Below are 13,431 nucleotides of genomic sequence, written 5' to 3'. Positions count from 1 at the left end.
TTCAACCTCATATATGATTTGGGGGACAGGGTTCTGCTTTACTGGTACAACTAGCCTATTTCCTGGGCACATCCGTGGATTTCCTGCTGCTAGTTCAACTCATTAGCAACGTCTCCAGTTCTTCTACTTATCATTCAGAAAGACATATGAGTCAGAGGGGGGCAGGCAAGGAAACAATCTTTTCACATTACCAAAGATACTCTGGGGAACACAAAATCATTGTTGCTGACACTGAACAAACCATGGAGGTAAGTCTCCAAATATTACCACAGAACCTTAAATTCACATCTAACTCAGAAAGCATGCCAAAAGAATTTGACAATCTTTTGACATAAAACACCAGTCACGCCACGTGGGGTATACTTAGCTATAGTTCCCTCACCTCCTAAGAAGGCATCGTTAGCTTTCATTATTCAAAGGTCATGGAGGTCTTTTCTCCCTGACTTAAACTTTACATAAAAAGAACACATCTAGCCCAGCCGGCGTGGCTCAGTGGTTGAGTGTTGACCTATGAACCAGCAGATCAAGGTTCAATTCCCAGTCAGAGCACATGCCCGGGCTGCAGGCTTGATCCCCAAATGTGGGGTGTGCAGGAGGCAGCTGATCAATGATTCTCTCTCATCATTGTTTCTATCTCTCTCTTCCTCTCCCTTCCCCTCTGACATCAATAAAAATATATATTTCTTAAAAAAGAACATGTCTAATAGTGAAGTAGACAATACTCCTTCCACATCAATAAGTTAGAAGAAAACCACTATTATGATTCCTTTCCTATAGCTTGTAAATAGAGACATGCATGAAAGAGAGGTATAATAATTTTGTGTCTACAGAGGATGCCACAAACCCTGGATTGAACGGTGTGAGACAAAGAGGACGGGTTAACTGTGGAATGTCCTTGTGTTCCACAAATGCCCTGGAATTTCTAAACTGCAATAGTCAGCAAAAGGGAAATAAAAATGTGGTCTTACCATATAAAAAGTTAACATCTAGGACAATCATAAGGATGCACTAATAAATCTTCCAAAAATTATATGAACAAAATACATTTTTCTCTCTTAGAACTAAAATTGATCTCCTACAGTCTAACTTTTCATCCAAGAAAGATTTAAAACATTTCAAATGTTTTAACTTCCACTTCTACCTGAAGACTCCATTTTCTCTCTTTCAAATGTACATTAAAGTCCATCTACTTCACTTCAGAGGTAATTAGAATGAAGGCAATTAACTGACATACCTAAAATCCCACAGTGGAGACAGACCTTGGAACTAATTCTCTTGATTCCTGGGTCAATATTCTTCCCAGCACATTAAACTCATCTTTCGAAAGAGTGAACCATGAACCTTACCATTTTCTCCTCTATTCAGTGGTGTTCATTCAATGCATACAAATGACTGCAAATGCTCATTGTGAAACATTCCAATGAGATAAGCATATTATCTCTCAACAGCGTTTTGGATTATGTTCAGAGTCATACTGAGGAGACAGAGAGGGGAGAAGGCTCACATTAGTGAGATGGGGCTTTGGCCCACGTACCCTGCCTGCCGTGGTTCTCTGACAGGAAAAGCTCACCTCTGGCTCAGATTTACAACATGAGAGTGCATAAATCCCTATTCTTGTCTTCTTATTTCCTGTCACCTTTATTTCTCTCTACATTTACCACCGCTGAGCATGCCCGCTTGTTGTGCCATGTTTCCTAATTGCATGGTAATTTCTTATACGCGGAGAACTTGTTGGAAGAGCTCTCCACAAAAATGGAACAGATTAAAAAAATACTGCACTTATGAAATTAAGTTAATTAAATATGATTAACAAACATAAATGACTCATCCAACAGCCAGGCTGGCTTGCCTAGGAACTCTAGGCCAGGGTATAAGGCACAAGTCTTCACTGGGTACCAGCAGGTGAAAGGATATGATTCCTGAGATGGATGCAATTTTATTAGCACACAAACAGTCATTTTAGATGTTTATCCCTGGATAGTACTAAATTCCACTAACTGATTTCTTACCTTACATCACCCAAGCAAGCTTTAAACAGTCAGCTCTAAGCACTTCAGGTGTTCTACAACTAAAGGGCAGCCCTTGTGATCTGGAGTCAGAAAACCAGGCTCCACCCTCAGCTTTGACACTTAATTGTGTAACAGTGAACAAGTCACCTCCCTCTTTAAGTGTCAGCTTTCTTACCTAGAGAATAAGGAGAAGAACTGCTCTGCCTACCTGACAAGATATTTATGAGGATCAAGAGAGATCATGTCTATTAAATTATTTTATGGTCTTATATATGTAAAGGAGTAAAAATGTTTATCATGACAATAATTAATAATTATACTATTAGAGGGGCTAACATTTTTTATCCTATTTTTCCCTTTTCTGTTAGTATTTGTTGAATTAATACATGCTACTGCAGTACCTGGTATTGAATGATCAATAAATTATAGCTATTAACATTATTATTATTACAAGGGCATATTTTCCAAAGGTCTTTATTTATCTCTTGTAAATACAATAGAAGAAATGAGCTCCCGAGGATTAAGGTAAACCAGTTATGGAAGTAAGAATGATCTGTCCAATCGATACAATTGCTCATTTCTCACCCCTACCTTAAGTAAGTGGGAAAGGGAAGAGTAAAGCAGAGATGAACTTGGACACATGAATCAAAGAAGAGTAGATTAAAAGTAGAGAACAGGCGAGGGTGGAGGTAGGGGGAGAGATCAACCAAAGGACGTATATGCTAGCATATAGGCCTAACCAATGGACACGGACAACAGGGGGATGAGGGCATGAGTGGGGGGTAATGTAGGGATAAGGACACATATGTAATAACTTAATCAATTTTAAAAAAGTGGAGGACAGGTATAGAGAGTATCCTAAAGCAGTCTATTCCCCCACAATCCTTTTTATTTCTACCCCTGTTTACTGCGGATTTTCTGTGTAACCTTAAAATGAGTCATTTAACCACTTGGTCTTTCTCAGGATACCTTCCACCGTTCCAAGATGCACTGATTATATGTTTATCAGAATATATCAAGATAAGCTTATTATAAGTTTCCTCAAAAGAAGAAAAATGATAACAAACCCAGATAGAACCAGGTTTTTCCTTCCTTCCTTTCTCTCTCTCTCTCTCTCTCTCTCTCTCTCCCCCCCCCCCCCCCTTCCTACATAATCTCTCTCACACACACATTTTTGTTATGGTAATACTGTGGGAAGACTCCATTTATAAGTAGTCATCAGATAAGAGTTTTTAGACATAAAAATGGAAAATAATTAACATTATAATAGATCACAAGAAAAATATTTCTTAAGAAAGTTTTCTTTATATTAATGATCATCACTTTCATCTATCACTCCTCTCTCCTTTTATGTGAAAATATTTTATTGGTCTGTGAGATACAGTGGAATAATATTGACACTTTTACATCAGGAAAGTTAGTACTCCATTTGCTCTATTCTTTATCTCCTGTGAATAGAGAATGGTCTATTCACTGCATGTTTGAAATTAGTGATTAAAATCATATTAGGAAATTACCTCTTCTAAAAGTTAAATGTAGTTGTCTATAGTATGTACTGATTTTAAAAATGTAAAAGTTCTCTGTTAATGGGATAAAGGATAAGTTATAGGTTAGGATATAAGCATGAATTATACAAATAAAACACACAGACATATACATAAACACAATATGTATTTACATACATATTTTCATGGTACAAGATGAGAAAATTAAATATTTCAAGAAGAAAACCTATTTTTTTGACTGAGATAGAACTGAGATAGGTCAAGGAGAGAGAAAGAATGATCCTATGAGAAAGAGAGAAAATTAAACATAAGATGATATAAGGCAATTTTAAGGATGGCTTACCTTTCAATATTTTTCTATATTATCTTTCTATGAACTTTTCTTGGTGACAAATACTACTCAAAATTTCTCATGTTTCAGGTTCACACAAATTTGGGGGAGAAATATGGATTTTATAAAAACATTTCAACTTCTACATATTATTAGATTTGGGCTGTGAATATAGAAGAGCACTGTCTACTTCCCACTTAAAATTCAAGAAAGAAGTTGGAAAGAGTAAAATATACATAATGAATTATCAATAAAAACAAAACTCTGAATTAACATAACATTAAAAAAATAAAAATAATATAGTTAATATTTTCTACTAAAAACAACAAAAAGTAAGCTATTAGGCTCCAATTAAAAGATTATTTTAAATTAGAAGAAACAAAATTTATGATAATATTTATTGACTCTTAAGAATACTGGAAAAAGACACATACATATACACAAGCATACAAAGGACTCGAGAGAGAACAGAAGAAAGCACATTACGTGAGGGTCCTAGGTTAGTTATTTTCCATCCAGATAATGACAGTAGGGCAGACTATTACAATGAAATTAATTTATACTAAGTCTTATGGATTTAAGATATAAATTCTGAAATTGGGTGCTATTAATAACCACAGTTATTTATCATTGGCATCATATCATTTAAGTGAGTAGCAGATCTGCATCATGTGACACAATCTAAGTTTAAACATCATTTACCTTATTTTATTCTTCCTACTTTCTGGTATAAATATTCAACTGAAGCCAAAGCTGTATGACAACATTACCTGCATCATGTAACATTTGTGCTAAGCAAAGAACATTAATGACTATCACAAATCTTAAGGAGTATCAGGATCCTTATATTCACATCACCTGATCTCACTGTGAAAAGATCAAGGGTTTGGAGAAATGAATGCTTTATTAACATTTGAAAACCTTAATCAACACATTTTATACTAAATACTAAAAGTGAACTAGGACAGTCATCTCACTGGCCTCAGCCATCACCAATCAATGAGAGTTGGCTGATGTAATCTCTGTTTTCCAAAAAAGTGCTACAAAAATTCATTTTCTATGCTTTTAAACTTGTCAAGTTTAAATGCCTAGAAAAGGGCAGACCAAATGAAAAAGATTTTCAGAAAAAAGACATTTTAAATTAGGTTGATAACCTAGATATTCACACAGTTATTACTGCAATGCATTATTGGAAAATGTGATGTTACAATTCTGTACCATCACCCACTGAGGACTGTGGACATATCTCAGAACAGTCATGGTGGGTCATATCCAGAAAACAAACGAACATGCTAATAAAAGTGAGGAAAAATGAAAGGAAATGTCAGAAAAAGGAGAGGATCAAATATTAAAATTGTAGTCTAATAAGGATCATGATTAAAGTCAAATTCAACAAGGATAAGGATGTATTCAAAATGCAGTTTCTTAACAAAACCTGATTGAATCTAATGAATCATTGGTCCCTAATCATTATTTCTAATAATCACTGAAAAGAAACTCAGGTAGGAGCAAAATAGCTTCTAAGACTCAGCACTTTTTCACCCTACAATGAGTTTCTCAGCAGAAACCATGACTTTTCTCTAACCCAGGATCTCAAACATCTGCTCCATGGAAAACTAGAACAGTCCCAGACTTCCCTGATCACAATTTGAAAGTATATATTAAACTGTGAGTTTATAAATGAGTGTTTCCTTTACTAGCCTATATACTCTGTGAGGCCAAGGCCATATCTACTTTTTCCCCTGCTATGTATCTAGTACAAAATAGGCCATCAAAAGCATGTTTAACATTGAATAACTGAAACATAGTAGAACCCCCTACTAGTCACCCCACTTCACCCCCAACACAGATATAACTTTGGGGATGACTCTGAAAACTAGAAAACAGGGAATTCCTGCACCTGCTCTATTTCTCTGCTCCCTCTCCATCCCCAGTCCACTGTATTCTGGCTGTAATAAACATTATTTCTATTAGTGCTCTTATCCCATTGCATTGTAATTGCCCCCAAAGTTGAATTCGTGATTTGACAGTGCTAGCATCAAGAAATGGCTTATGAAAATAACATATTCATTACTTCATAATGTAAGGAAGAACTGGATGGCATAAAAGAGAAATTGTATGAAATCAAAAAAGCCAATAATCACAACAAACAAAATAAATCACCATCTTCTAGTTACAAATGAATAGGATTAAAAAAGTATAAAGTTAAGTATCTTCCAAAAGGAAAATCCTATACATTTAATAACAACAAATCACCAAGAGTCCTATTCTTTTTTTTCCATATAAAATAATATCTTCAAAATCTTTTCAGTGAAAATCCAGAAAGAAATACATACATGACTGTGTTAATGCCTGAGAGCTGTTGGAACATCTGTAGGCCACAACCCACAATCAAAGCGCGGCGAGTGGGGGGGTAACTCAGCATTCTGCAGATCACAGGTCCAGCTTTTTAAAAAAGAAAGAAAAAGAAAGACATCTATTATTTTAAGTTCCCATAGTAATTTATCCCATTAGGATACATTTCCCCAAATTTCTGTGAAATCAACATGTCTTGGAATTTCAAAATAGAACATATAGACTTTTGCAGAAATCTGGGTACAGTGTACTTTTTAAAACAGACATACATCTATACATCTATGCGAATACAAGGAAGACCTACATAACTCTAAGTGTTAGAAATTAGTCTTCCTTAAATCTCTACAAGCTGTATTAACTACTCTTTGTTCTTCCACTTCCTTGGCAATTAATTCTTACTTCAAATCCACTCAATGATGAACTACTTACAAAGTCATTGACAAATTGCTTTAATCATCAAAAAAAATAGCACTCATTAAAAACAATTAAACAAGGAACAGAATTCATTTGACTAAAGCAGTGACGGCGAACCTTTTGAGCTCGGCGTGTCAGCATTTTGAAAACCCTAACTTAACTCTGGTGCTGTGTCACATATAGAAATTTTTTGATATTTGCAACCATAGTAAAACAAAGACTTATATTTTTGATATTTATTTTATATATTTAAATGCCATTTAACAAAGAAAAATCAACCAAAAAAATGAGTTCGCGTGTCACCTCTGACACGCGTGTCATAGGTTCGCCATCACTGGACTAAAGTAACAAAATTCTTTCTAATCTTCTCAACTAAAGTTAAGAAATTTGGCATGATATCAGACTTTGTTATGGCTACAGTGGATATTATTAATAAAAGTTACCAAAAAATAATAAAAGAAAGAAAATTAATGTCTATTTTATATAGGGGTGTGTATGTGTGTGTACATACACACACACATACAGGTTTTCCAATATGGTGCAGATGGCTTGGCCTCTCTATCAGAACTCTAGATCAATTCTGGAAAGCTGTAGATATGAACCACTGAGGCCTTAATAAGGTGACTAACCTAATTGATGTACACCATTTGGGCATAATTACAAAAAGTGCCCCTTCTATTCTCATAAGTGCTTCAATTACACCTTCAAGAGGTATTCTATATACCGTCCTCATGAGGCCAGTGTGGACTCTAAGGATCTAAGGTATTCCTGCTATTAGAAGACATGGCCTGAAATCACTGGGATGTTAATTGCTTAATTAGAGGCATTTTTTTTCCCCTGGAGGCCAAGTTTCATTAATGAACTCTAAACCAAGACAAATTAAAATCCAAGGAAGTCTTACCATTTCAGAATTCTTTTGGAAATCTAATATTCCAATTCACAGAAATGGAACAGAACGTGCTGATGTCTTAGAAATAAAAGTTATTGTGGGATGTCAAGCCAGAGTATTAATTAGAACTGAGTATTATAGGAGTGAGAATATTCATCTCTACATTGGTGTGTTACTATCACATGAAAACCTTATTTCCTGCAAGTGATTGTGTGTCTAAGTGGTAAGACACAGATAGAGAAGCACTGATAGTCACTCAAAGCTCACTGTGGTGCCAACCCATTTAGAAAGCTGGCTGAGAGTATTCTAAATGTCAAACTGCTTCAGCGTCAAGTGAGGCAGTGTTAAAACCTAGAAAGGGTGTGTGAAAGAGGTAGATTTGGGGAGCTTTACTGTAATAGTATTAAACTATTATCTGGATCAGTGGATGAGTGGGCCTGTCTGCAAATTTAGATATCTGTAAAGGAGCCACAGAATAAAAAACCGTGCACGATATCATAAATATCTACCTATATCCATAAACAAAAAACTTCAAATAAAAAAGATTACCATTCACCTTGAACCATGGAAAACTTATAAAACACCAATTGACAACAGAACAAAAACAAGCAAAACCCCCTTTCAGGTTTTAAAGAAAACTGGCTTTCTTCAATAAACCTTTTATAATCTTTGGATAGTTGCATCTACTTTTACTATTAAACTGTTCCATGATTTGGTGCACAAACTAGGTAACACTGATTTTGTAAGGCAAAATATTATGATAAAATTATGGCAAATTTGGCTTAAAATCTGACTTGCCGAAATATCAAAAGATAAACTATTATATAAATGTCACATTTATTTTCCAGTTTTTGATAATCTTGCCTTGAATTTTCTCTTGCTTTGAATTTCTTGTTAAAATAAACAATGGTAGCTCTTTATTAGATTTTTTTTAAAGGATGAATTTGGTCATAGCAGTTCCACATCTGATTATACATAAAATTTAAAAATTTCCTTTCAGTAAAATCATAAACCTAGCTTTATTAGGCAATAAAACTTAACAAATGAAAATAATTATTAAGCTTTATGTCACAGAAGCTATGAGGCAGAAGAAAAAAAATCAAATGTATTAATTGGTCCAATGTTCATAAGTGAAAATTTAAAATGTCACACTGTACTTACTACATTTTTTTTATTTTTCATTAAAAGCACTTTGTGTACACAAATATTTCATACTTAATTTAAAAAAATTTGTGTCTCTGAAACGCAGAATTTCCCACATAATAAAAACTAAAACCTCTAAATAACCAAAGTAGATTGGAAATGCAAGACTCAGAATATCCTATATAATAAAAGGCTAATATGCAAATAGACTGAACAGTAGAGCAACTGACCAACTGAACAACTGGTTGCTATGATGTGCACTGACCATCAGGGGGCATGCGTGGGACTTGGCGGGGGTTGGCAGCCGGTGGCAGAGTGTGGAACATGGTGGGCGACAGCCGCGGAGGGAAGGTAGTGCAGGTGAGCGGGGGCACCAGACCAAGGCGGGGTGAGTCTCTGGTGGTTACTGAAAATTCTTCACTCCCATGTGCCACGGTCCTGCCCGGCGCACGCACCTGCTGCCAGCGCCAGCCCCACTTGCACTCACTGCTGGTGCCTGGCGCTGGCCCTGATCGCTTGGAGCTATCAGCTGGTGTGAGCGCCCCGATTGCCCCTCAGGGCTTCTCCACCTCCCCCTGCTCCTGAGGGGCAATCGAGGCCGGCAGCCTCTTGCACCTGCTGCTGGCAACAGCCCTGCTCGCACCCGCTGCCAGCACCTGGCGCCAGTCCCAATTGCTCAGCGCCATCAGCGGGTGCAAGCAGCGGCTGCTGGCCCCGGTTGCCCCTGAGGGCTTCTCTACCTCCCCCAGCTTCTGAGGGGCAATCAGGGCAGCAACCTCTGCTCGCACCTGCTGACGGCACTGGACCCGCTTGCACCTGCTGCTGGCGCCGGCCCCACTCGTATTCACTGCGGGTGGCATCAGCAAATGGGAGTCGTGGCAGTGAGAACGGGGCTGCTGGCAGATAGGGAACTGGGGGCTTTGGTGGGAGGGGCTGGGCGGGGACACAGAGGATGGGCCAAGACCTGCCCCTGTGCCCATGGCAGCCTCAAGGCCCACAGTTCCTTTCAAGGTGCACAAATTTGTGCACTGGACCCCTAGTAACATAATAAAACAACAGATGTGAGAACCCAAAATGGGTCCGTCTGTTTCTTCAATCTGAACACCTCTCACTAAGTAACTTTCACAGTGGTTGTCCAGCTGTGGCAGGGGCTCTGGTGGCATAGATGACGAGGACAGTCCCACAAGTGTAGCTGTTCCTGGGGACAGGTGTCTCTGAAGGACTGAGCCTACAGAAGCCTCTCCCGGTATGATTAAAAATGCACCAAGACGTATTTTGTATATGATCCTAGCTTTTGATTTCCACTTCCAGTCAAAATAGAGTAACAGTTACCAGTTACCTCCAACATGAAACAACTAACACACCATGCAAAAAATGAATGAAACAATATTTCTCATGATAAGGGAACAAAGGATAGTGACTCCTAAGATTCAGAAAACAAATGAGATGAAACCTAAAACCATCCCAGCTTAATGCCTTAAAAAAATGTCCAGGCTGCAACAACGGGAGGGGAATCAGGCAGATCTTGGTAGTTTCCATGAACTGAAAAGATGCAGCTCAGAATCCAGGGATGCCACGGGGGCTCCAGTTCACAGGGCAGAGTGCCAAAGAGAGAGTCATGGGAGAGGACCATAGCGATCTACAACCCGTCCAAGTATGCAGTTGAGTACTGAGGAGTGGATTTATGTGAGGAAACTACCAAGGCAGGAAAAGTGCCAAAGAAAAAGATTAAAGAAATCAGTCTCAGGAATTCACACAGGTCTGGGAACAGGACCTGTTCCTTCCAACCAGAGTGAAAACCTAGACCATAAGAAAGAGTATTCAAGAGGTTTTACTTCAGTAATACTATAAATTTAGTCTTAAACACAGAGTGAATACCATGTAAAACAGCTTAAAAGCAAGACCCAACTGCTTTCAAGTAACATAGAGTAGTGTCCCAGAACAAAGTTCAACGGTAAGATAAAAATTTACAGTATCTGGAATACAAGAAAAAATCACCAGCCATCCCAAAAGACAGAAAAGTACAATCTGTAACAACAAGGGGACTAATTCATCATGAGGACATAACAACCCTAAGTGTCTATACACCTAATCAGAGCTTCAAAATGTATGAAACAAAATGTATGACACAACTGCAAGGGTAAATATAAAAACCCACAATTATACTCAGATATCCCATCATCCCTTTCGCAATAACTGATGGAAAAAGTAGGCCGAAAATCAGCAAAGATACAGAAGACCTCAATAACACTCTCAACGAACTTAACCTAACTGATAAACAACATTCTACTGACCAAGAACAGAATACACATTCTTTCCAAGAGTAAATGGATGGTGAATCTCTTGAAACATTTACCAAGACAGATTATATTTTGAGGTCTAAAACTAGTCTCAATTAATTTAAAAGGGCTCAAGTCGCCCTAACCAGTTTGGCTCAGTGGACAAAGCATCAGCCTACAAACTGAAGGGTCCCAGGTTAGATTCAGGTCCAGGGCAGATGCCTGGCTTATGGGCTGTATTTCCAGTAGAAGGCATTCAGGGGGCAACTGATCAATGATTCTCTCACATCAATGTTTCTACCTCTCTCTCCTTCTCCCTTCCTCTCTGAAATCAATAAAAATATATTTTTTTAAAAAAAGGATTCAAGTCATACAAAGGAATGTTCTCTGACCATACTAAAATTAATACAGAAATCAATAACTGAAAGACAACTGAAATATTCTCCCCAATTCTGAAAATAATACCTTTCCATGAATCAATAAAATAATGGAAAATCAGAAAGTATTCTGAACTGAAAGAATATGAAAATGATGCATATGAAAATTTGTGAAATGAAGCTAAAGTAGAACAGAGGAAATTTAATAGCAATGGCTTTGGTTTCCACCTTACAAAACCAGAAAAAGAAGGACAGATGAGACAAAAAATAAGGATCAGATAAAAAGAATAATAAAGATCAGAGTGAAAATCATTGAAACAGGTAATAAGACAACTGAGAAAACAGCAATGACACCAAAAGTTGGTTCTTTGACAACATTGATAAAATGGGGAAACTTTGAGCCAGAAGGTTGAATACCAGCACATCTTAATCCCTGGAACTTGTTAATGTTACCTTAGATGGCAAAAAGAACTTTGCAGATGTGATTTAGTTAAGGATTTTGCTTACCCTGTATTATCCTAATTGGCTCTAACAGGATAGCATGTATAAAGGGGTACCTACAGGAGGGAACCAAAGGGAGACTCAGGACAGAATACGAGAAATCAGTGTGACCATGAATGCAGAGACTGGACTGATGCAGCAATAAGCCAAAGAATACTGGCTCCCACCAGAAGCTGGAGAAAGCAAGGCTGTCCCTAGAGCCACAGGAGGGAGCACAGCTTTTCGGGCATCTTGATTTCAACCCAGTGAACTAATTCTGAACTTGTGGCCACCAGACTGTGAGAATACATTTCTCTTGTTTTAAGCTACCAAGTTTGTGATTATTTGTTACAGCAGCCATAGGAAACTAATACCCAGATTGATCAGGAAAAAAGAGAAGACACAAATTACCAATATCATGAATAAGGGACGTAAGATCATTACAGATTGTTCTACAGATACTTAGAAAATAATTTTTTAAAAAGTGTATTAACAATTCTGGCATTAAATTCAACATCTTAGAGGTAATAGGCAAATTCCCTAAAAACAGGATCTTCCAAAGCTAACTCAAGAAATAGACTAAAAACACAGCCCTATAAGCTATTAAAAATACTGAATTTGTCGTTAAAACTCTCTCCCAAGTCGAAATGGTTGGACAGAAAGCCAATCAGTGGTTGCCTGTGGAAGAAAGGGGTACAAAGGAAAGTTTTTTGAGGGGCATGGAAAGGCTCATTATCTTGCTTGTGGTAACGGTTTTATAGTATATACTGAAAAAACTTACCAAATTATAAACTTTAAATACACGGTGGGCCAAAAGTAGGTTTACAGTTGCTTGTATGGAAAATAATACAAGAATTAATAAATGATAATACAGGAATAAACTCAAAACTGTAAACCTACTTTTGCTCCATCCTGTATGTGCCTTTCATTGTGTATAAATTATACCTCAATAGAGGTGCTTTAAAAAAAAAACTTCACAAGAAACTAGATGTCAAGAGAGCTGAAACGGTGAAATGGATGATAAGAAGAAAATTCAGACATTCAAAGACCATGACCTTCACTTAAGTAAGGACACAAAGGGGTTACTAATCAGAAGCAACAGTATTTGATTAAACTGAACCAATGAGGTAGGCTGCCACATTACTAAGTAGGAACTGCGGTGATGGAGGACCCTTAGAATTCAAGGTTTTCATTGCTTCTATTTTTCTCTTTCTTTTTGTTTTCTTTATTTCTATGGTTTACCATCTATTAAGGAAAACTTAAGGAAGAAAAAGTAGAACACATCATGACTAATGAAATAAATTCAAACTATAGGCAGCTTCCCCACTGCTGACAGTCTCCCCACTGACAGTCCTGTTCTCTGTTATAAGTTAAGGTGCCTCCGTGGAGAAAGCAGTGCCCTTCCTGGGAGCAAGATAATCACTGCTCAGCTTCAAAAACGACTCTTCCTGCACCCAATCTGAGGCCCTATGACTGGGCAATAAGAAAGCACAGCAAGGATCCAACACCCTGGTCCTCTCCGGAAGGCAGCCAGAGCAGGCCATTCTCATGCCCTTCAGGGAGACAGGTGTGCAAAAGATCAATGAGGATTTGAAGGATGTCTCCCTCCCCATCTGCTCCCACTGCCAAGAAAACTAGACTTCCTGATA

General features: G+C 37.6%; 1 protein-coding gene across 1 annotated transcript in view; it reads right to left on the bottom strand.

The window, feature by feature from the left end:
- Positions 1 to 13,431, bottom strand: part of SLC2A13 (solute carrier family 2 member 13) — a 289,411-nt gene that overhangs the window by 139,168 nt on the left and 136,812 nt on the right. Inside the window, exon 4 of the mRNA XM_081082602.1 lies at positions 6,182 to 6,290. Coding sequence (XP_080938728.1) covers positions 6,182 to 6,290 — 109 coding nt within the window. The remainder of the gene's footprint in view (positions 1 to 6,181; positions 6,291 to 13,431) is intronic.

Source organism: Myotis nattereri (genome assembly GCF_964212035.1).
Source record: "Myotis nattereri genome assembly, chromosome: 2".
NCBI classification, from domain to species: domain Eukaryota; kingdom Metazoa; phylum Chordata; class Mammalia; order Chiroptera; family Vespertilionidae; genus Myotis; species Myotis nattereri.
The sequence above is the reverse complement of the archived record's forward strand: the minus strand, read 5'-3'. Positions and strand labels throughout refer to the sequence as shown.